A 25,242-nucleotide genomic window follows, 5' to 3' on the forward strand; every position below is an offset into this window, starting at 1 on the left:
ATGGATTAAAGACTTAAATGATGACTTTCCTGGTGGTCAGGTTAAGAATCTGCCTGTCAATGAAGGGGATAGGGATTCAATCCCTGGTCCGGGAAGAATCCACATGACTCGCGACAACTAAGGCTGTGCATCACAGCTACTGAGTCTGCACTCTGGAGCCCATGTGCTGCAACGATTGAACCCTTGAGCGCTAGAGCCCATGCTCTGCAACAAGCAAAGCCATCGAAATGAGAAGCCCATGCATCGCAACTAGAGTGTAGCCCCAGCTTCCCCCAAGTAGAGAAAGCCCATGAGCAGCAATGAAGACCAAGCACAGCCAAAACTTGGAGAGAAAAAAAAAACTTATACGAAACCTGAAACTGTATAACGCTTAGAAAAAAACATAGGGAAAAGCTTTTTGACACCTGTCTTGAGAATAATTTTTGGATATGACACCAAAAGCACAAGCAACAAAAGCAAAAACTCAACAGGTGGGACTATATCGACTAAAAAGCTCTGCACAGCAAAAGATACAACCAACAAAATGAACTGGCAACCTATGGAATGAGAGAAAATATCTGCAAACCATATATCTGATAAAAAGTTAATCTTCGAAATATATGAAGAATTCATAAAACTCAAAAACAAACAATACGATTTAAAAATGGGCAGAGGAACTGAACTGACATTTCTCCAAAGATGACATACAAATAGCTAACACGTACATGAAAAGATGCTCAACAACACTGATCAGCAGGGAAACACAAAACAAAACCATAGTGAGATATCACCACACATGTATAAGAACAAATATCACCAATCAATAAGAAAGAAATGTCAAGTGTTGGTGAAGATGCAGAGAAAAAGGAACATTTGTGCCCTACTGGTGAGAACGTAAATTAGTTTAGCCACTATGGCAAACAGTATGAAGGTTTCTTAAAAAATTAAAAATAGAACTACCAAATGATCTAGCAATACCACTTCTGGGTATATATTCAAAGGAAATGAAAACAGGCTAACAAAAAGTTATCTATAGGAACTTCCCTATAGATACAGTGGTACAGTGGATGGGAATCTGTCTGCCAATGAAGGAGACACAGGTTGATCCCTTGTCTGGGAAGATTCCACGTGCTGTGGAGCAATTAAACCTGTGGGCCACAACTACAGAAGCCAATACCTACAGCCTGTGCTCCACGAGAAGCCCGTGCACTGCAATGAACAGTAGTCCCAACTCCCTTGCCCCAACTAGAGAAAGCCTGCACATAGCAATGAAGACCCAGTGCAACCAAAAATAATAAATAAAAAGAAAAGGCAGCTGTACTCTCATTTTCACTGTGGCATTGTTCACCACAGCCAAGATAGGGAAAAAACCCAAGTATGCATCACCAGATAAATAGAAAAGCAGGGTGTGTGTGTATACACACACATACACACATACATATATGTATGTATGTGTATGTATATATATACAGGCCTGCCCTGGTGACTCAGAGGTAAAGAATCTGCCTGCTGATGCAGGAGACGTGGGTTCGATCCCTGGGTCAGGAAGATCCCCTGGAGAAAGAAATGGCAACCCACTCCAGTATTCTTGCCTGGGAAACTACACAGCCTATGAGGTCACAGAAAGAGTTGGGCATGACTTAGCAACTAAACAACAAGATATTAATACATACATAAACACACACACACAAAACCAGAATATTTTTCAGCCATGAAAAAGTGATCTGCTATTTGCAACAGGACAGACCCTGGATAAACCCTGAAGGCATTAAGTAAAATAAATCTAACAGCTAACAGAGAGACAAATACTGTACTGTATCACTCATGAGCAATCTAAAAAAGCCAAACTCAAAGAACCAGAGCCTGGAACGGTGGTTCCCAGGGTCTCGAGGATAAGGGAATTGTGAGATGTTGGTTAAAGTGTACAAACTTGCAGTGAGCAGATGAGTAAATTCTGAAAATCCAACACACAGCATTGTTATCGTCAATAAATCTGCACTACATAGTTCAAAGTTGCTGAGATGAGATCCTAAATGTTCTTATCACAGAAATGATAATTATATAATGTGAAAGTATCATGGAGGTGTTAGCTAACACTAATAATTATATTACAATACGCGAGTGTATCAAAGCAATATGTCATATACCTTAAACTTACAGAATGTCTATTTCAAAAAAACAAAAACAAAAAACTCTAACACTGTAACTCTCCATTCTCCCCTGTCCCTAGACCTCTGCAATCATTATTCCACTTTCTATGTCTATGAGTTTGACTACTCTAGGTGTCTCATATAAGTGAAATCATACAGTATTTGGTCCCTGTGCTACTGGCTTATTTCATCAGGCATAAAGTCCTCAAAGTTCATTCATGTTGTAGCATGTATCTGAATTATATCCCACTAAAAAGTATTTATCATATTTTATCCTTTACCCATCAATGGGATTTGGGTTCCTTCTATCTTTTGTTCACAGGGCTATGAACGAGGAAATACAAATCTCTTTAAAATCTGGTTTTCACTTCTTTTGGAATACACCCAGAGGTAGAACTGCTAAATCAAAAGATAATTCTGTTTTTAATTTTTTGAGGAACGACCGTATTGTTTGCCATAGTGCTGCACCATTTTGCATTCCCACAACTAACACACAAGAGTTCCAATTTTCCCATATCCTTGCCAACATTTACCATTTCCTGTTTATTGGGGGATTTTTTTGTTTTTGAGAGTAGCCATCTTAATGGGTGTGAGGTGCTGTCTCCCTGTGGTTTTGATCTGCATTTCCTTAATGATTACTACCTCCTTCCAGTGCTCAGTCGTGTCTGACTCTTTGTGATTCCCTGGACTACAGCCCACCAGGCTCCTCTGTCCATGGGATTTCCCAGGCAAGAATACTGGAGTGGGCTGCTGTTTCCTTCTCCAGGGCACCTTCCCGACCCAGGGACTGAATCTCCATCTCATGCACTGCAGGTGGATTCTTTACCACTTGAGCTATACTGAGCAAATTTTCATGTGCATGATAGCTACTTTTGTATCTTCTTTGGAGAAATATCTATACAAGTTCTCTGTCCACTTTTTAGGTGGATTGTCTTCTGTTACTGTTGAGTTGTAGTTCTTTTTATATTCTGAATATTAATTTTTTGATATATGACTTGCAAATATATTCTCACATTCTGTGGCGTTTTCACTCTATTGACTATATTTTCTGATCCATATTTTGATGTAGTCCAATTTATCTATTTGGTCTTCTCTCATCTACAAGTCTTTTAAGATTCCAAAGATATATTAGTTATTAGTCAGTCAACAATTACTTCAAAAACATGAGCCAAATTTTAAAACACCTGAATTATATTATAAGTACACCATAACAAAGTAACTGGGAAAGTTATAGCAGATCCTAAAATGACATGCTTTATTCAGGGGAAATATATACATCCTACTATAATACTGTATAATATCTAAGGCCTCAGCCATGGTTCATACTAAACATGAAATTCTTATATTTTATATATTAAGTACACAGCATTTTTGATGCTTATCACCGGCATATACTACAAAGGAGTAGTAGTCACCACATTGTTAAGAGAAGGGTGCTGAAATCAAACTGCTCAGTTTTAAATCCTGGTGCCATCACTTCCCAGGGACGGGGAAGCCTGGTGGGCTGCCGTCTATGGGGTCGCACAGTCAGACACGACTGAAGCGACTTAGCAGCAGCAGCAGCAGCCATCATTTCCTAGCCAGGTGAGCTCAAATAGGTTAATTTTTTCGAGCAGCTGTTTCCTTTCCACGAAAATGAAATCGTTATTGTATCTATTTAATGGACCATGAAATGAGTTAACGTGCACACAGTGGTAGCATACTGACTAGCACTCGTGTATGTTAGTCTGTGATGATAAATTAACGAAGAATCTATGTCCTAATGTGCAGGTACAAACACACTAAAAGCAAATGTTTTTTCCCAAAAGGGAATGGTAATAACCAGCCTAAAGTCAGAATGGTCACAATACTATTTGAAGAAACAGCATTAGCATTCAGGCCAAAATAAAACATGTCAACAATGTCAGATAAAAATTAAACAAAAAGAGAAGCTCTCTCAACAGCACAAGTTTGGAAAGAATAAAAGCATTAACGACTAGTCTAATGACCTAACAGGGAGCTATTTACACTGAAATGATTAAATGGCAGGATGCTGCTCCAACTGAGAACTAAGGTGAGGTTCTCAACTTTCTAGAGTTACTATTGGGTTGGCCAAAAATTTCACTGAAAAACCCAAACAAACTTTTGACTAACCTGTTATCATCAAGTGGCACAGCCATTACCGTAACTAACAAGCATAACAAAAAATATTTTTAAATATTCAGGAATAGGAGATGATTTCCTTGATGTTAGTAAAATGGCAAACTACTGTGTTATAAACAAAGACCAAAGCTATTTTACCAGCTTCTCCAGGATCATCCTCTCGTAACATAACAGCACTGAGGGTAACATCCTCGGTTACACTGTGGGGCTCTGCGTTTGTGAACAGCCCTGCACGCTGTGATGAGAAAGCAGTGGCCCAGTTACTGTCATCCAGGTTAGTCACCTAAAAGATAAAGGAGACACAGAAAAGTAATGTAGTTATTGCCACTGAGTGAATAAAGACTTTAATACTATTACATTTTTTTTTAAAACACATGTGTTTTTCACTTTTAAAAGATAGCCACATGATTATTTTGTTAAGGATATTATGGCTTTGTTTTCTTCTTTGCACTACTCCATGCTTTTATGCTCTAGTGAAAGTGTTAGTCACTCAGTTGTGTCCAATTCTTCATGACCCCATAGACTATAGCCCACCAGGCTCCTCTGTTCATGAATTTTACTCTCTAGGACTACTTCAAATCAATTTTTTAATTTGGGGAAATATTATGGGATGAATGACTCAGTTTCTTAAACATATAAATGGTAATGAAAAAAAAGGATGATTTAGAAACTTACAGATTTAAGTACTGGAGACATACCAAGCAAATGCAATATGTTAAAAGATTCAGGCATGAACAACAATAAAAATTTCCTTTAAATTAGTCTCCCCAAGGGAAAATGCTAAAGATGGGTGCCAGGACCCTATATATTAATGAGATAGTAACTATGGGCTGAGGAGACTTTAGCCTCAGCTATCACAAGACTGATTTCCTTCTGGGTACTCATCATCATTAGCACCCAGATCAAACTGAAAATCTTACACAGTAGTGATATTCTGCATTCATAAAAATGTTTTGTAGGTAGACACATGGTGTACACATGGTGTACTTAAAATCAACCAACGTAACAAATAATTGTACTTCCTTCAAACACCTCTCATAACCGATACTAAAATTGGCAAAACAAAATCAAGAAAACATTTTTTACTACAAAGTAACTTCCAAACACTCTGTGATAATCAATACATATTTACTCTATCCTGGCCTTTAGAAGAGTAATAATTTTACTACTAAACTTGCAGTTCTAAAGCACTAAATAATAAAACTCATCATCTTATGCTGAAACCTAGAAGTAGTCAATTCACTTATGTTTTTAAGTGGAATAAGAATAAATGTTCCCAAAATAAACCAGCTTCATAACCAGAGTAAAACTGTTCAATGACTAGATCACTATCAGATACTAACACTCTAAAATATTTCAAAGATTGATTTAACCTTCTAAGACAAGGAGAGGTTTAATATGCAAAACCATTCCTTTGAAAACACATAATTTAGACAATTTCTGGTGTGTGTAAAACTCTGTTTTTTCAGTAACCACAAAGCCATTCCTGGTGTGTGTAAAACTCTCCGTTTTTTCAATAACCACAGAGCCAAATAAAGAGCCCTTTTCATCTTGTTCTTGGAACTAAATGAGCCATAACACTCTACTAGTCCGACAAAACTCTTTCGTTTTCCTCTTCTCAGTTAGGCACAACTCGTTCTTTCTCTATAGGGTATTTTAAGCACGTAGGTCAGGTCATTCTGGATCACAGTCTATATGACATTTCTTTTGCTATTTTAATACTGTATCATAATGATTCCTGAAGAGTGTCTCACTTAACTTTTCCTCAAATTTTCTCTTTTCTCTCCTTTAATGCTTTGTTCTTCTTCCTTATGACAGTTTTCATTGATTACTCTTGGCCTCCTCTTCTATGCTTCAAAACAGGGCTCAGTTTTTACCACCACTAGCAACCAATCAGTAAATCTGATCAGTAAACTGTCAGATTAATACATTTTATCTGCATCTAACTGCTGCTGGTGTCACAGTTTCCACCTATGACGTGAGATGCTTACGGGTCTCAGTTTTCTGGAAGTCTAACCAAAAAATGATTTCAACCTACATAACTGAGTTACTTTTATTATGAATAAGACTTCAATTCTCATAAAAAAATTTTTAAGCTAAATATCATACCATAGTTAAAAAAGGGAGAAAATTTCAGCCCCATTTTTCTACATACCATAGACAGATTTCCTAAGAACCCTGAAGACTGTGTAAGCCAGGGAGACCTCCCTCCAGTTGCAAGAATGCAGGATATATCTGGTTGCCTCAGTAAGCTCCGGCTTGGTGGAGTAACTACAAGCAAGAAGTTAGTAAAAAGAATTCGAAGTGCAGGAGCATTGATCATGACAATGAAACAAGCAAATAAAAACAAATAATTTTCATTTTTCAATTATTTAGATTCTAAGTGAATAAATACTTTCAATATTAACATTTCTATAATATAAAGATTTAACTTATTTTTCTAAATACGAACTTTTGGCACTACTGAGCCCACCAAAAAAAACTTTACTGCAAACAGAGATGCTTTCATTATAACATAACTGAACACTAAAAAAAAAAAAAAAGACACTCATGAGTTCATGAGTTTATCAAATTCTAATTTTATAAAGCATACTATAGTATAGAAGACATGGGCTCTGAAGTAAGCAGATTATGATTTGCATTTTGGTTCCATTACTTACATTCTTACCTAGCTATTTTATCTGCTTTAATCAACTTCTCTAGGTCTCACGTTCAGATTTGGCAAAATAGAGACAATATCTACTTCACAGCTATCATGCAATTAGGTAAAGGCTTACACATGGTAAGAGTTCAACAAACAGTAAGTGCAATCCCTATTATTTGCTCTTAATTAAAAATAACTTAAAAATATAATATATATTATAGTATTAGCTGCTATTACTCTTATCATTATTAAATGCTTTAAAAGCAAAAAAATCTTACAAGGTTGTCGAAATGAGCTGGGAGTTCGGGGCATAACCTGGTTTCTTGGAGTGGTATTAGAAAAAATTTCATCTTGGGCTGCCCGAACTACAGGAAATGTTAAGGAAAAGTTTTTCGTATAGAAAAAAACATCATTAAAGTTAGAATGAACCATATTTCAATTCAGTTCAGTCGCTCAGTCGTGTCCGACTCTTTGCAACCCCATGAATCGCAGCACACCAGGCTTCCCTGTCCATCACCAACTCCCGGAGTTCACTCAGACTCACGTCCATCGAGTTGGTGATGCCATCCAGCCATCTCATCTTCTGTCGTCCCCTTCTCCTCCTGCCCCCAATCCCCCCAGCATGAACCATATTTACACTATACAAAATATGGGAATGTTTTTCAAAGACAAGGTATTTTATAGCTACCATATTTTCTCGGCAAAGAGTAAATAATTCCTTTTCCCCTTTAAATTCTAGTTACCAATTACTACCGTCTTGAACTAAGAGCTCAAGTCTTAGGTTACCACACACTGAACTAAGAGTTCTTAGATCTCAAATAATAAAGAAAATCTAATCTCAGCAAAAGCTAACCACAATATGATAGTTAGCAGTAAAATGGAACATCCTTATTTTCAAGGAAATATGAATCTCACTGAATTTCAGCATTATATTTACCAAATAACACATGGGGAGATTTAAAAAAATTATTTTCCACAGTATTTTATTACAGTTAGTGTTTAACATCGCTCATGAAGTCTATAATGCTAATTCCAAACATGTTACAATTTCTATAATGATGCTTAAAATGCAAAGGATACGTAAAGCTCTTTTTTGGGCACTCTGTTTGCGTGCAGTCCGAGTCACCTCTGCCTCCCGGATCACAGGAGATGACATCTCTCCAAAGCCACTCCTAAAATGGCAATAACCAAATTCACGTGAATGAAATGAGAATGGAGCATTTGCAAAAAACTTTATCATTATGACTGAAGGAAAGGATCCTAAGTCAGTTAAGGCGCAGATCATCACAACTGCCAAGTCTTTGTTTTTTTGTTGCTAATACTTCTCTGACTCCAAATCCAGCTTCTCTCTCAAAGTCCTGCTTACATTTTACCTGCATAAAGTCTTCTCTGACTTACTTGTTAATTTTTTCCTCTTCTGGAATTATTTTAACACTTGGAATCTAAATCTATATTCTAACAGTGCTTTAAATAATTGCTTCGTGAAGATAAACCTTTCTTCGTTGGATTGAGGAGGTTCCTAAAGTTGCAGGAACTCTTAAAAGTATGTTCTGTAGTCTCCAAAGTACTTCAAACCATGGATACTTCTATTTAAGCTGGTGACTTGGGAGACTAAGTAAAAAATAAATAATATATTGGAAAGAAATGATCCTTCAAGCTTTTCTTCCCAGAGAACACTAAGGGTGTCTCCCGTCTCAGCACTATTATAGTCACAGACGTATAGCCCAACGTCTAGAAAATAAATTGTATTATAAGATCTGTATCATAAGAATCTAATGTGTATTTCCTCCACTTAAAATCTTCAGATAGATATCTCTGGCCTACAGAATCAAGTCCAAATTTCCTACAATGGTTTTTATAATCTGACCCCAGCTTACCAATTCAGCCACAAACATCACTTCCATACAAACACACACTGCATGTGATCATTCAGCTACACGTTCATATCCTTACACCTTTGTACCCATGCTTCTTTTCAGAGGCCTATATTCACCTCTTTGGTCTATCTGGTGAATAAGTCTTACTCATCAAACAGCTCCCTAGAATCTAGAAACACATATCCAGGTTGGCAACTTGGTTCTTAGCTTCCTTTGTTAGCTTCCTAACTGATCAAGTTCCTTAACCTCTTTTAGCCTCAATGTTATGTGTGAAGAGAGGATCACAGTAGCTACCCTCATAGGATTGTTAGAAGGATTAAAATAGCTAATATAGCATCACAAATGCTTACACACAGACACACAGACACCCCCCCCCACCCCGCCCCCCGCCGGCAAAGCAGGAGACGCGAGTTCGATCTCTGGGTCGGGAAGATTCCCTGGAGGAGGACATGGCAACCCACTCCAGTATTCTTGCGTGGAGAATCCCATGGACAGAGCAGCCTGGCCGGCTGCAGTTCACGGGGTCGCAAAAATCGGACACCACTTAGCAACTGAACAACAATAATACATTTAAAGCGGCTAAGGCACTCGATGTAGGCTACTGCCACTATTCAAAGACCACCTAGAATGTACTCTCCTTTGAGAGGTCTTCTTGATACTTTCCATGACAAGGAGACTTCATTGCTCCATTTGTTTCCCAACAAAGTAGTACAAAACATTTATCATTCCGCACTGCTCCGCAATGTCTCCTTCACTATACATTCCCCGAGGCCAAGAACTTTGAATAACTCATCTTTATGCAGGAGCCTACCATAGTTCCGAGGTCACATAAAGATTAACTATCCGGTGTTGAAACCTGTAATCAGGAAGCCTAGGGTGAGAGCCCGTTCCGTCGCTGTCTTGTGATCTCGGGCAGTAACTCAGCATCTCGAATGCCGGGCCACCTCCGACCTCGCCCACCCCTGGAGCGTAAGGTGTTGCGTGAAAAAGAGTAGATGGCAGAGTTGCCGTGGGAACCAGACTGCTATGCTATGCTATGCTGTCACTTCAGTCGTGTCCGACTCTGTGTGACCCCATAGACAGCAGCCCACCAGGCTTCCCTGTCCCTGGGATTCTCCAGGCAAGAACACTGGAGTGGGTTGCCATTTCCTTCTCCAATACATGAAAGTGAAAAGTGAAAGTGAAGTCGCTCAGTCGTGTCCGACTCTCAGCGACCCCATGGACTGCAGCCTACCAGGCTCCTCCGTCCACGGGATTTTCCAGGCAAGAGTACTGGAATGGGGTGCCATTGCCTTCTCCGGGGGAACCAGATTATCATTAACTATATCCGTCGCCGGCCCAAGCGGCCTTTCTCCCTTAGCTGCAGTCTCCTAGCCGGAAAAGGAGGCCTAGGGTCAGCTTCCAGGCCCTCGTCTGCTTCCTCTGAGTCGGGTTTCACCTGTTTCATTCCTCCAACACGCTGGAGAGGAAAGTGACCGACTTCAGCCGTCACCACCAGAACTTACCTGTCCATGGCTACAGCCTTCTCCACCGAGAACTTCGCAAACTCACCTCCAGTTTAGCAACCGCGTTTCAGTCTACCCGCTCACCGGAAGTAAACCCTTCGACCCGGAAGCAAGTTTTCACGTTCTCGCGAGGGGTGGGAGGGGAAAAGAAACAACTTTCCCTTTAGGCGCATGCACAAATTCTTTCGCCGGCAGCCGCACTTTCGGTCTGCGCAGGCGCAAAGTTGGGTCGGCGATTAATGGCTCCGGGCTGGGCAGAACCGGATCAGGGGCGGGGTAGGAGTGGGGTAGGAGGCGGGGCCTGATCGTTTACCCGTGCTGCGCGGCTGCCACTTTGCTTGACTGACACTTGTGGGCGTGGTCCAGGCGCCGGGGTTCTACTGGAGGTCCTGATGTATATTGATGGTATAGAAAAACGTGAAGCCATTTCCTCATACCCTGGACGTTGAATTCAGACGTGCCGGCTCTGCCCTACATCTTGGAGGTTCTTATATCTCTGACTGTACGCACCTTGTTTGAGCTGTAGTGTAAACCGCTTAGTTTTTGAAACTGTTTTCCATAGTGGCTAATTATTCTTTACTTGGTATATTTCCCTATTAAGGAGAAAATGATTAACCTGACTTAAAAAGTATAAAAGGTGTTGGTGTCGCCCTCTATTTCAAAATGCAGTAGTCAAAAAGCTGTATATTCTAGCCCTGAGGAATACATTTGCGTTTTCCTTAGGCATTTGTTGATATATTCCACCCTAATCCTGGGCAATGGCGTTCCAGGAGGACTTCATACCTAATTCCTGCTGAGACAGCGTGGGGTTTTGAAAAAACGTGGCGTTGAGCTCCATCTAGGTTAGAAACCCCGGCGCTGCAGATTGCTTGCCTGTAAAACGGAGATAACGCGTTCATCACAGAGTTGTTGGGAGGATTAAAAGGAGATGTCAAATGTGCATTGCACATAGTAGTCATCGAAATGTTAATTTTCTCCTCCATCAATAACTATTTGAGTCTCACTCTAGTACCCTCGTTTTTCCCCATATTCTAATTTTTCTTGTACAAAAGAGTACTTGTCTCTTAATGGAAAATGAAATGTGGCCTTAATGTTTTTTTGTCAGTACTGGAATCAGGTTTATTCAAAGTAGGAGCCTGTTTCAGGTTCTTGCCATGTGTCCCCTGGCAAATGAATTGTAAAGTGTTTTATTTGTAAAATGTATTTGCAGTGATTGACCATAAGGCACACAGTAAAAGGGAAGAGCAGTTTGGAGCAAAGGATTACCTCCAAGGTTCAGTTCATATGTAAAGAGGGATCAGATCAGATCAGTCGCTCAGTCGTGTCCGACTCTTTGCGACTCCATGAATCGCAGCACGCCAGGCCTCCCTGTCCAGAACATTTGTGTAAAAAGTGTACCAGGAAACTACCCTGGAGGTCCAATTGTTAAGACTTTGCCTTCCACTGAAATGGGTGTAGTTTTCATCCCTGGTCAGGGAGCTCAGATCCCACATGCCTCTGAGCCAAAACAGCAACAACAAAAAAAGCCCAGAACATGAACAACAGAAGCAACGCTGTAACAAATTCAATAAAGACTTTAAAAATGGTCCACATCAAAAAATTAACAATTAAAAGTGCCTCATTCAAAAGGCACTAGGAAGCCCAGAAATAAGGAATGATTTCTGTGGGCTGGGTAATTTCATAGACTGGGGCTTTCCAGGTGGCTCAGTGTAAAGAATCTGCCTGCTAAGCAGGAGACGTGGGTTCTATCCCTGGGTCAGGAAGACACCATGGAGAAGGAAATGGCAACCCACTCCAGTATTCTTGCCTGGAGAATCCATAGGCAGAGGAGCCTGTAGAGCTATAGTCTATGAGGTCCCAAAAGATTCAGACATGATTTAGTAACTAATCAGCAGCAGTAATTTCATAGGCTAACAAGTGGAAGAATTATTTCAACTATTTTGGGGAAGGCAGGAGGATTTCGAGGAATTAGGCCACCACCACTTGATGGCCTTTTACGGTGGGTGGGCCTCAGAACTGTCATAGCAACTGTTATTTAGAGACTAATATATCACAATGAGCTTATAAGGCTCAGGCTTCCCTTGTGGCTCAGCTGGCAAAGAATCCACCTGCAATGCGGGAGACCTGGGTTCAATCCCTGGGTTGGGAAGATCCCCTGAAGAAGGGAAAGGCTACCCACTCCAGTATTCTGGCCTGGAGAATTTCATGGATTGTATAGTTCATGGGGTAACAAAGAGTCAGAAAAAACTGAACAACTTTCACTTCACTTTATGAGGCTCAGTGTCTACGGGAAATTGAATCTTTTGTCATCTTGGACCTAACTGGTTCTAACAGTTTATGTCATATTCTTAAAGGCTATGTCATTTTTTTAAATAATAATTTTGTTTATTTTTGGCTGTGCTGGGGCTTCACTGCTGAGCAGGATTTTCTCTCTTTGTGGCAAGCAGGGACTGCTCTCTAGTTGTGGTGTGCGGGCTTTCCATTGCAGTGGCTTCTTTTGTTGAGGAGTACAGGCTCTAGAGCACGCCAGCTTCAGTAGTTGGGGCTCCTGGGCTCTAAAGCACAGGCTCAGTTGTTGTGGTGCATGGGCTTAGTTGTTCATGTGGGATCTTCCCAGACCGGGGATGGCACCCAGATGTCCTGCATTGGCAGGTAGATTCTTTACCACTGAGCCACCAGGGAAGTTCAAAGTCTATATCATTTTTTAAAAGGATGTACCCTGCCCCATTCTCTTCTGTTTCAGTTTTACACCACTACATTTGGGGGTTGCTTGTTACATAGCCATAGATAACTGGAACAAATGGGATTAGACTATAACACTGTTTTATAATCTGCTTTTCCACTTAACAGTGTGAACATTTTATCATGTCAAGTATTACTCATCTCCATCATTCTTAAATTAGCCAAATATTTTAAAAGAGGAAACTTTGTCTCTATTTACATTAAAAATACAGCTTAACATAGTCTGACTTCAACACTCACTGCTAAATGAAAACTGCTCCAAGAAAAGTCACCAAAGCTCTCTTTGTCAGTAAAAGTTTACTTTTCATCTCTCATCATCTTGGGTGCATCTGACCCTGTAGACCACTTTCTTGTTTGCCACCTTCTTTACTAATGGGCTTCTCCGGTCTGAGTCCTGTCTGGCTTCTCTTAACTAGTCTCCTATGTGGGCTTTTGAAATCTGCCTTTCCCTTAAATGTTGATTCATTTTCTTCAGAATCCTAACCTAAGCTCTCTTTTTTTCAACCCTGAACAATCCTCAGTCTTTAAACTACCAACTTTTCCCTCCAAGATTCTCAATCTATACTTCTTGTCCATATCTTGCTTTTACTGAACATGTCCACTTTGAGGATACAGAGTACCTGAAATTTAATATGTTCTGATTCTAAGCTTGAACTCAGCAGATCTGCCTCCTTGCTCACGTCCCACCAAAACAACAGAACTACAACCCTATCTCTCGTATATTTTGCATCTTCGCAAATGGCCACATGCAGTTGCCCAGGCCAAAAGCTGGGGTTTGATTTCAGTAGGAGGGAAGTTTCACAGGGCAGAGGTATTCATCTCTTCACTGTAGATCCTCCAGCTGAACTTATTTCTTCCTCTTGCTGGGAGAGTGATCTTCTAAAAATATGTCTGATCATGTCACTCAAATTTCAGTTTCTATGTGATCTCAATTTTTAACTTCAAACTATTTGACTCAGCCTTCTGGCATCATTTTACCACTCTCTTTATCTCAAATTCTGTGTTGTAGGCATGTTCAGATACAATTCCACACATGGCCATACGTTCTCCAGGTCTACCAGCAGAGGCAAATAAGGAGTAATCAATGCCCACATCACAAATGCTATGCAGTCATAAAAGGATGTTTAGAGATAGTTCATAATAACCTGGAAATGTTTCTGTTTTAAGTCAGTAAAGTGGGTGGACATGTATTATACATCAGTATGTTCAGAAACAGTGTAAAAATACTAAATAGGGGCTGGGATGATAGTGATCAAGGATGAACTGGTCACACAGGTTTTTTTAGGGCACTGAAAATATTCTGTATGATAATATAATGGTGGACACATATCATAAATACTTGTCCAAACCCATAAAATGTACAACACCAAGAGTGAATGAACCTTTATGTCAATATCAGGAGTAAACCCTTTTGGAAACTCTGTGGATGTTGAATGATTATGACGCTAATGCAGGTTCATCAATTGTGAAAAAAATATCCCACTCTGGTGATACAGGCTGATAATGGGAGAGGCACTACATCTGTGAGCGGGGGTCAGGGGGAGATATGGGAAACTTGTGTATTTTCCTCTAACTTTTGCTATGAACCGAAAACTGATCTTAAAAAAAAAAGCAAGTCATTAAAAAAATATCTGAAAGATCACATGAAATGTTGATAGTGGTTGTCTTTGGTGAGATTTGAAACTGTCTTGTTTTTATTGTCTAGTTTACTGTGCCTTTTTATAAAAAGCAGTTTATTTTCATAACATATAACATAGTTGAATTGAAATTCAAAGGAATATTTTAATAAATTCATTAAAAATTCAATAAAAAAACAAAAGGAAAAACAAAATTCCAGTGAGTCAGATATGAATCAGGTGAATTAAACTATGGTAGGTGCTGAAATTTTTTTTGCCATATCCAAAACAGTGAAGAATTTTGAATATAGGTGTAAGATACACTATCAGTCAGTCAGTTCAGTCACTCAGTCCTGACTCTCTGCAACCCCAGGGACTACAGCACGCCAGGCTTCCCTGTCCATCACCAACTCCCAGAGCTTGCTCAAACTCATGTCCATTGAGTCAGTGATGCCATTCAATCATCTCATTCTCCTCCTGCCTTCAATCTTTCCCAGCATCAGGGTCTTTTCCAATGAGTCAGTTCTTTGCATCAGGCAGCCAAAGTATTGGAATTACAGCTTCTGCCTCGGTCCTTCCAATGAATATTCAGGACTGCTTTTCTTTATGATTGACTAGTTGGATCTCCTTGCAGTCCAAGGGACTCTCAAGAGTCTCTCCAACACCATAGTTCAAAAGCATCAATTCTTTGGCACTCAGCTTTTTTTACAGTCCAACTCTCACATCCGTACAAGACTGCTGGAAAAACCATAGCTTTGACTAGATGGACCTTTGTTGGCAAAGTAATGTCTCTGTTTTCTAATATTCTGTCTACTTTGGTCATAGCTTTTCTTCCAAGGAGCAAGCGTCTTTTAATTTCATGGCTGCAGTCACCATCTGTAGTGATTTTGGAGCACAAGAAAATAAAGTCTATCACTGTTTCCATTATTTCCCCATCTATTTGCCATGAAGTGATGGGACCAGATGCCATGATCTTAGTTTTCTGAATGTTGAGTTTTAAGCCAACTTTTTCACTCTCCTCTTTCACTTTCATCAAGGGGCTCTTTAGTTCTTCTTTGCTTTCTGCCATAAGGGTAGTGACATCTGCATATCTAAGGTTATTAATATTTCTCCTAGCAATCTTGATTCCAGCTTGTGCTTCATCCAGCCTGGCATTTCTCATGATGTACTCTGCATATAAGTTAAATAAGCAGGGTAACAGTATACAGTCTTGACGTACTCCTTTCCTGATTTGTAACCAGTCTGTTGTTCCATGTCCAGTTCTAACTGTCGCTTCTTGACCTGCATACCTTACCTGCCTCATGAGAAATCTGTTTGCAGGTCAAGAAGATACTCTGTAGCTTATATAGAACAGTAAGTAATTAACAGGATGTTCAGATATGGTTCAGATAATGGTGGCTTTTGTTTTAATTTTAACATTTGGGGAGCAGTTTTCTTCTCTGAGCTCAAAACATTGCCAGTTCAGTTCAGTTCAGTTGCTCAGTCGTGTCCGACTCTTTGCAACCCCATGAACCACAGTATGCCAGGCCTCCCTGTCCATCACCAACTCCCAGAGTCCACCCAAACCCATGTCCATTGTGTTGGTGATGCCATCCAGCCATCTCATCCTCTGTCATCCCCTTCTCCTCCTGCCTTCAATCTTTCCCAGCATCAGGGTCTTTTCCAATGAGTCCGCTCTCCGCATCAGATGGCCAAAGTATTGGAGTTTCAACTTCAACATCAGTCCCTCCAGTGAACACCCAGGACTGATATCCTGTGGAATGGACTGGTTGGAGCTCCTTGTAGTCCAAGGGACTCTCAAGAGTCTTCTCCAACACCACAGTTCAAAAGCATCAATTCTTCAGCTCTCAGCTTTCTTTATAGTCCAACTTCACATCCATACATGACTACTGGAAAAACCATAGCCTTGACTAGATGGACCTTTGTTGGCAAAGTAATGTCTCTGCTTTTTAATATGCTGTCTAGGTTGGTCATAACTTTCCTTCCAAGGAATAAGCGTCTTTTAATTTCATGGCTGCAGTCACCATCTGCAGTGATTTTGGAGCCCAGAAAAATAAAGTCAGCCACTGTTTCCCCGTCTATTTGCCATGAAGTGATGGGACCAGACGCCATGATCTTAGTTTTCTGAATGTTGAGCTTTAAGCCAACTTTTTCACTCTCTTCTTTCACTTTCATCAAGAAGCTCTTTATTTCTTCTTCACTTTCTGCCATAAGAGTGGTGTCATCTGCATTTCTGAGGTTATTGATATTTCTCCCGGCTTTGATTCCAGCTTGTGGTTTCTCCAGCCCAGCGTTTCTCATGATGTACTCTGCATAGAAGTTAAATAAGCAGGGTGACAATATACAGCCTTGACATACTCCTTTTCCTATTTGGAACCAGTCTGTTGTTCCATGTCCAGTCCTGACGGTTGCTTCCTGACCTGTATACAGGTTTCTCAAGAGGCAGGTCAGGTGATCTGGTATGCCCATCTCTTTCAGAATTTTCCACAGTTTATTGTGATCCACACAGTCAAAGGCTTTGGAGTAGTCAGTAAAGCAGAAATAGATGTTTTTCTGGAACTCTCTTGCTTTTTCGATGATCCAGTGATGTTGGCAATTTGATCTCTGGTTCGTCTGCCTTTTCTAAAACCAGCTTGAACATCTGGAAGTTCACGGTTCACATATTGCTGAAGCCTGGCTTGGAGAATTTTGAGCATTCATTACTTTACTAGCATGTGAGATGAGTGCAATTGTGTGGTAGTTTGAGCATTCTTTGGCATTGCCTTTCTTTGGGATTGGAATGAAAACTGACCTTTTCCAGTCCTGTGGCCACTGCTGAGTTTTCCAAATTTGCTGGCATATTGAGTGCAGCACTTTCACAGCATTATCTTTTAGAATTTGAAATAGCTTAACCGGAATTCCATCGCCCACACTAGCTTTGTTCATAGTGATGCTTCCTAAGGCCCACCTGACTTCACATTCCAGGATGTCCAGCTCTAGGTGAGTGGGAGTGATCAGACCTTCGTGATTATCTTGGTAGTGAAGATCTTTTTTGTACAGTTCTTCTGTGTATTCTTGCCATCTCTTCTTAATATCTTCTGCTTCTCTTAGGTCCATACCATTTCTGTCCTTTATTGAGCCCATCTTTGCATGAAATGCTCCCTTGGTATCTCTAATTGCCAACATGCTATTAAAATTTCCTAATAGTCTTTTTATCTAAAGAAGTAGAATTACAGAAAGATGGAGTGATTTATTTCAGGTCATGGATTTGAACTAAATTGAATCACAAACCAAAAGTATAGTAAATAACAATGAATCATTAATTGAAGACAAATATCAGTTTTTGGCTGAACCAAAACCACATGTATAAAGAACCCACCTGCCAATGTAGGAGACATAAGAGATGTGGGTACAATCCTCAGGTTGGGAAGATTTCCTGGAGGAGGGCATGGCAACCCTTCTTGCCTAGAGAATCCCACAGACAGAGGAGACTGGCTGGCTACAGTTCATGGGGTCACAAAGAGTTGGACACGACTTAAGTGATTTATCATGCAGCACATTTGCTGTCAGAATGTATATCAAAACTGTGTGCAGGTTTTAAGATCTAGCTCGACTCAGGAGACAATATTGCTTAGAGGAATCAAGAAGGGTCTTGGAATTCAGGTTTCCCAGGTTTGGATGTCAGTTCTGCAATTTATCAGCTATTTTTTCTAACTCTCACCTCTGGAGAAGGAAATGGCAACCCATTCCAGTATTCTTGCCTGGAGAATTCCATGGACGGAGGAGCTTGGTGGGCTACAGTCCATGGGTCGCAAAGAGTTGGACACAACTGAGCGACTTCACTTTCACCTCTGAAAATGAAAATATTCTCTTAGGGTAGTTGAGGACTAAACACAAAAACAGCAATAGAGCAAAGTGGTCAAAAGCTCAAATTTGAGAGTTGGATTGCCTGGGGTTACATCCTAGATCCTCTAAGTACTAGCTACGTGACCTTGGGTGCAAGTGTCTGCCTCCATTTAGTTTTTTGGGGTGTAACAGTATACAAGATCATAAGGTTATTAAGAAAATTTAGTGAGTTGGTGACTGCAGCCATGAAATTAAAAGACACTTGCTCCTTGGAAGAAAAGCTATGGCTAACCTAGACAGCATATTAAAAAGCAGAGACATTACTTTGCCAGCAAAGGTCCGTCTAGTCAAAGCTATGGTTTTTCCAGCAGTCTTGTATGGATGTTAGAGTTGAACTGTAAAAAAAAAAGCTGAAGAATTGATGCTTTTGAACTGTGGTGTTGGAGAAGACTCTTGAGAGTCCCTTGGACTGTAAGGAGATCCAACTAGTCAATCATAAAGGAAATCAGTCCTGAATATTCATTGGAAGGACTGATGGTGAAGCTGAAATTCCAATACTTTGGCCACCTGATGCAAAGAACTGACTCATTGGACAAGACCCTGATGCTGGGAAAGATTGAAGGCAGGAGGAGAAGGGGACAACAGAGGATGAGATGGTTGAATGGTATCACTGACTCAATGGACATGAGTTTGAGCAAGCTCTGGGAGTTGGTGATGGACAGGGAAGCCTGGCATGTTGTAGTCCCTGGGGTCGCAGAGAGTCGGACATGACTGAGCAACTGAACTGAACTGAATATGTGTAAAGCCTTACAATAGTAGCAGTCATTATATGTGTGGCATGTTATACATATTAAAATTTTTCTTATTCTTACTGATAATAATTATCCATTTGTTTTACAACATCAAACTTGAGATGTAGTGATAGAGGCATTAGTAACGTAGACTGAACTGAACCAATTCCAATCTTTTTTTTTTTTCTTGTGATGCATTTTTTTGTGATGCAAAAGAGTTTTCCCGTTTATATAAAAAGCTCAAAATACTTTATATTGATACTTTATATTTAATACTTTATATTAATAAATATGGCCTTAGATTCAGTAAAGAATCTGCCTGCATTGCAGGAGACCCAGGTTCGACCTCTGGGTAGGGAAGATCCCCTGGAGAAGGAAATGGCAACCCACTCCAGTATTCTTGCCTGGAGAATCCCATGGACAGAGGAGCCTGCAAGGCTACAGTCCATGGGGTCTCAAGAGTCAGACACAACTTAGTGAGTAAACCACCACCACCACTGATAAATATAACTGCAAAGCTTCCTTTTATTCTCTGTATAAAGAAGTTCAATAGACATAATCTTGAAGAATCCTTATTCATTCATTCACAAATAATTATAAAGTATCTATTATGTACTAGCACTATGCTTATACCTAGAAGATATTGATTGGGAGATAAAGGACTTTGCTGATTTTTTTTTTTTAAGTCATGCAAACTTACCTATTCAAACATCTTTAATTGATAATAAACTTGGAATACATAAATATTTTAGGTCACCATTGTAGTCATAAAATTTGGCCATTATTTTCTTAAAATAGCCTCAAAACCTATTATGAGGTAAAACTGTTAGATCTTGTAAATTGATATTAAGGCTTGGTTGGCAATGTTTTATTCTTTTTTTCCCCTTCTTGACATTGACTAGATCTTTTAGCTTTTATTTATTTTAAAAATTGTGGTGACATACATATCACATAAAACTTAACATTTTAGCCATTTTCATGTGTTCAATTCAGCGGCATTGAATACATTTCACATTGCTGTGCAAAGAAATATTTTAGCCTTAAACATATACACCAAACTATAAGCCAAAATGAACCTTAAATTATTTTTAATTTGGCTTCCTGCTCAAGCTGCATCTTGGTGGTCAGAATCAAATTCTGACACACATTTTATGCATAAGTAGAAGTGATATTGTAAAGCAGTTAAACACTAGTGATGGTAAGCAAAACAGAATTTGAATGGATTTTAGGGAGGAATCTGCAAGATACGAATTTGTTCTGGAGAGATCATGGAGCAAAAAGGACAGAAAAAAAATGTTAAATTTTAAGAAGTTCATAAGTCAGGGAAGGAAAAATATACTTAAGTGTGGAGTGTAAACTGCGTGTGCTCTCGAAGATTCAGATGTATTACTGGAATTTCATGTATAAGAGAAATGCTAATGGAAGGACTCCTTGAGACACTGACAGGAGGCCAGGAAAGGATGTGGTCATTGTGGTGATCACAGAAGCTACGGTTTGAGTACATTATGTTTTTCAGGTATGAATTTTTTTTTTTTTGCAGGAGGGGAGGGGTAGTGGTGGTATCTGGTTCGAAGGCAAATGCTTTACCCTGAGGTCAAATGGGGTCAAAGTTTAAATACAGAGCCTAGTTGACCCTTGTTTGTCCATCTTAGGAATGCCGTGTGTGGTGGGTAGGATCTTGTCAGTTAACATTTGATGAGTTATTTCACCTCTTCAGACTTCAGTTTCCTCTTCTGTAAAATTGAGTATTGTCCTCAAAAATTTGCCCTGGTGATTAAATATTATTTGTGTAGCAATTTGAGAGGTGGCAGAGAACACAAAGACTTCTTGGGTTGAATCCTGGCTCCCCTACTTACTCTGTGGAGCTTTGGACAAATTACCTCCCTGTTTCTGTATAATAACAGTACCTACTCAAGAATTCATCATGAGGATTATATAAACTTACATAGACAAGTCACTTAAAACAGTGTTTGGTATATAAAACCACTCAATGCTGTTGCTGCTTAGTTGCTCAGTTATGTCTGACTCTTTGCCATCTCATGGACTGTAGGCCACCAGGCTCCTCTGTCCATGGGATTTTCTAGGCAAGAATACTGGAGTGGGTTGTCCTGTCATAAGTGAAGTCGCTCAGTCGTATCCAACTCTTTGTGACCCCATGGACTTTAGCCTATCAGGCTCCTCCGACTATGGGATTTTCCAGGCAAGAGTCCTGGGGTGGATTGCCATTTCCTTCTCCAGGGGATCTTCCCGACCCAGGAATCGAACCCAGGTCCCGCATTGCAGGCAGACGCTTTACCTTCTGAGCCACCAGGGAAGCCCTGTCCTTTCATAGGGTAATACAATAACGGATCACATACAGTATTGAATGGATACCATATATGTAGCTATACAAAGGTTCAGTATGTTCAGCTCCAAGAAGCCAGGGACTGTATCTGTTTCATTCATCTCTACCTTTTGTCACTTTGTAGGTGCTCAAACTTTTCTTGAATGAGTGGGTCATCTCCAACTGATACAACTACATTCAAAGTCAAAGTGGAAGCTGTTCAGTTGTGTCCAACTTTTTGCGACCCCATGGACTATAGAGTCCATGGAATTCTTCAGGCTACAACTCTGGAGTGGGTAGCCTTTCCCTTCTCCAGGGTATCTTCCCAACCCAGGGATCAAACCCAGGTCTCCCGCCTTGCAGGTGGATTCTTTACCAGCTGAGCCACAAGAGAAGCCCAACTGAATGCACTACATTCAATCCCTCAACAAAGAGTATCTACCTTTATATAATCAGACTGAAGTTACTTGCATTTATATTATTTTAAGTCATATACAGATATCTCACAGTAGTCTCTACCACTTCAAAAGATTTCTTTATCATCTCAATCTTGTGGAGCTTAAAAACAGGAAGAACTCTTGAATAATTTATGTTACAGCTTCTTCTCTTAATCCTTTCAAATTGTGTGCAATGTGAAGAGGAAAATGGAATGGTGAAATGTAAAATTTTGTAATTTCAAGTTACTGGTATTGCTGAATTGTGATTTAAAGTGATGTCTGAGATATTTTTAACATGAAATCATAAATATATTATTGCTTCTTAGAATTCTGACAGTAAGGGTGAGCTCAGTACAGGTTTCATTGTGGCTTGTGCTTGAAGGCATTGAGTGGTCAGTGACATTTTGAAGGTAGTGGTGAATTTGCTGACAAAAAGTTTGCTGGACAAATAAATCAATTTCAGTGATTTCTTACAGACATCTCAGGCATCAATAGAGAACATGAGCTTGGGGGTGATTGAAAAACTAAAATCATTGTTCCCTGTTGATACGGGACATTCTCCAGCTAAATCACAAATTAGTATTGCAGTTTATGCATTTTGCTTTGCTGTTTTTGGATACTTCTCTGCTTGGCATAGAAATCCTGTAAATCAAATACACACTCTCATTTCTGATGAATGATTTCTTAGGGCCCTTGAGACAGCATTGCTTTGTTCTGTTTTCTCTAAATAGCATGATTTACACTCTGTTTAGCTTTTATTGTAAAAAGAAGGGAGCTAGCATGAAACCTACCCCATAAATTTGACTAAGAAAAGTCACGTTAAAATTTTTTTCTTATATGATCTTATTTCTAACTGAGCCCTCATCCTGCCTGGTTTGGAGGTTTGAAGGCAGGAAATTCAACATCACACATTATAGGGGTTCTTTCCTCTTCTCTAGGGTTTGCATCATCCATAGGGTGGCTTCTGTGGTGCTAGGCACACAAATAAAGATATCTAGCCCTCACTCCACTTTACCAAATGCAGGTCACTGTCCAGATCTCTGCGTCTGACAAATTTCAGAAAGATGGGAGGCATATGCAGCATACCCAGTCGAAGAGGGCAAGGAGGGGTTAAAAGAAAACAGGGAAAACAAGCACATTATTATTATGTGACTAAATGGTAATTTTTTTTTAAGAAACAATGTAGCAAATAATTTTAAAATTGTAATGGACACCATATGTGTACAGTTATCTTTTCCTGTAAGTAAATACCTTATTAGATGTTCTATGGAAATGTATCCTCAAGAGGATGCATCATGCACCCACGATGCTATGAATCTGTTAACAACACAATTTTCAAGGGGTTATTTTCATGACTGAAAATGTAGCATATGTAGTTCATAAATCAAGAGCGGGAACTGACTTTTAAAATACTTTAAGGATATTTTGAGCCACAAACATATTGTCATATAGGAGCCAACTATGCAGGTTCTATAAATAGAAGAACATTTAAAAGCCTAAAATGATATAATGTAAGTATTGGCAGTGGGATATAATGCCAAGAAAAAGCTGTGTCAGTCTGCCCTTGAAATTCGTTAGGAAGCTGGAGTCTGTGCCACAAAAGGGCATTAGGTACGTCTGTGCTTCCAAATCCATCCTGGTTTCCTATTTGCCATCTTTAAATGATTGAGTTTAATTCTTTAGGAAACTGCCTGCCATCCTAGGGGAGTCCTTCTGCTTCTTTGTCCTTCACAAGATCAACTGAAGTTCTTCAGCTATGTAAGAAGGTTGAATTTCAAGTAATAGAAGAAAGCTAAACTCCTTTGGCTTTTTGAACAATGACTTTTTTTTTTCCTGATTTAGCTTCATAAAGTTATGACTTTACTTAAATTTTTAAAAATTTATCTTTACTTAGATGTAGCATAAGAATGTTAGGGGGAAAAGGAATAATTTAAGTCATCCATATTACAACTGCTTAGGACAATAATTTTTATTATTGCATGTTATCTCCCACATGTTGACACTGATGTTTTACATACAGTAATGATATTCAGATAGCTTTTATATTCCAGAAATTTATGTATTACTGACAATAAGGAATTCTCTATGTCCTTGTGATCCTGATTTGTTTTCCCATAGGTATGTTTTTGCTTTTCTTCCCTTACGTACTCAAATCTCCCTAGCTCTAACTTCCTTAACCTTCCTCTCCTCTATAACCATGTTAACAACCTGGAAGGTATTTTTCAGTACCTTTTCCAGGCTCATGTAATACACACACACACACACACGCCTTCCCTGCATTTTACTTTGTTCACTTTCAATACCTCAGAGAAATCCCTCTAAGTCAAATGAATGGATCAAACATCATATTCATTTTTAATGGATGTATAATATTCTATATGATGAATGCATCATAATTTATTCACTTTTGATGATCATTCACCCTGGTTCTGTTTTTTCTACTACATTGTATCAGCCTTGTATGTGTGTGTGTGTGTGTGTGTCTTTGGTATAGTTATCAGGAATAGGATTGCTGAGTCAAATATGCCTAGTTTGACTTGTAATAGATAATAGCAGACAGCAAATTAAGATTTTTGCTTAGCAAAATCTCTACAAGGCACATTTCCATCAGCCATACATGACTCCTTTCTTGCCCTCTCACCTTCCTTCTCGGATTGTTATCTCCTTTTCAAATTTTGCCTGTGTTTGGGGTTCTTTGGTACATGGTTTTGCACTTCTCTGGCTACTAGTTCCTTTGAGCAACTTTTTATGTTTATGGGCCATTTGAATTTGCTTTCCTCTGAACTGCCTACTAACATCTTTCACCCATTTTTCTTTTGGACTGTTTCTTCTCCATTCTTAAGAACCTTTTGTATTTTATAGATATTAACAACTATATATACGGAGAAGGCAATGGCATCCCATTCCAATACTCTTGCCTGGAAAATCCCATGGACGGAGGAGCCTGGTAGGCTGCAGTCCATGGGGTTGCGAAGAGTCAGACACAACTGAGCGACTTCACTTTCACGCATTGGAGAAGGAAATGGCAACCCACTCCAGTACTCTTGCCTGGAAAATCCCATGGACGGAGGAGCCTGGTAGGCTGCAGTCCATGGGGTCGTGAAGAGTCGGACACGACTGAGCGACTTCACTTTCACTTTTCACTTTCATACATTGGAGAAGGAAATGGCAACCCACTCCAGTGTTCTTGCCTGGAGAATCCCAGGGACGG

General features: G+C 39.7%; 1 protein-coding gene across 3 annotated transcripts in view; it reads right to left on the reverse strand.

Moving 5' to 3' along the window:
* Window positions 1–10,458, reverse strand: part of NUP107 (nucleoporin 107) — a 48,175-nt gene extending 37,717 nt beyond the window's left edge. Inside the window, exons 1-5 of one of the 3 annotated variants that reach the window (XM_070789333.1) lie at window positions 10,344–10,458; window positions 7,996–8,087; window positions 7,194–7,280; window positions 6,427–6,542; window positions 4,410–4,554 (exon numbers count right to left, since the gene is read on the reverse strand). In XM_070789333.1, the coding sequence (XP_070645434.1) occupies window positions 4,410–4,554; window positions 6,427–6,542; window positions 7,194–7,280; window positions 7,996–8,071 (424 nt within the window). In that variant the 5' untranslated portion in view covers window positions 8,072–8,087; window positions 10,344–10,458. Of the gene's footprint in view, window positions 1–4,409; window positions 4,555–6,426; window positions 6,543–7,193; window positions 7,281–7,995; window positions 8,088–9,603; window positions 10,094–10,297 lie in introns of those variants that run through there. The other 2 variants (XM_070789332.1, XM_070789331.1) reach the window with 2 other exon arrangements.
* Window positions 10,459–25,242: the final 14,784 nt, after the last annotated feature.

The sequence above is a fragment of the Bos indicus genome, chromosome 5 (genome assembly GCF_029378745.1).
Source record: "Bos indicus isolate NIAB-ARS_2022 breed Sahiwal x Tharparkar chromosome 5, NIAB-ARS_B.indTharparkar_mat_pri_1.0, whole genome shotgun sequence".
Taxonomy (NCBI): domain Eukaryota; kingdom Metazoa; phylum Chordata; class Mammalia; order Artiodactyla; family Bovidae; genus Bos; species Bos indicus.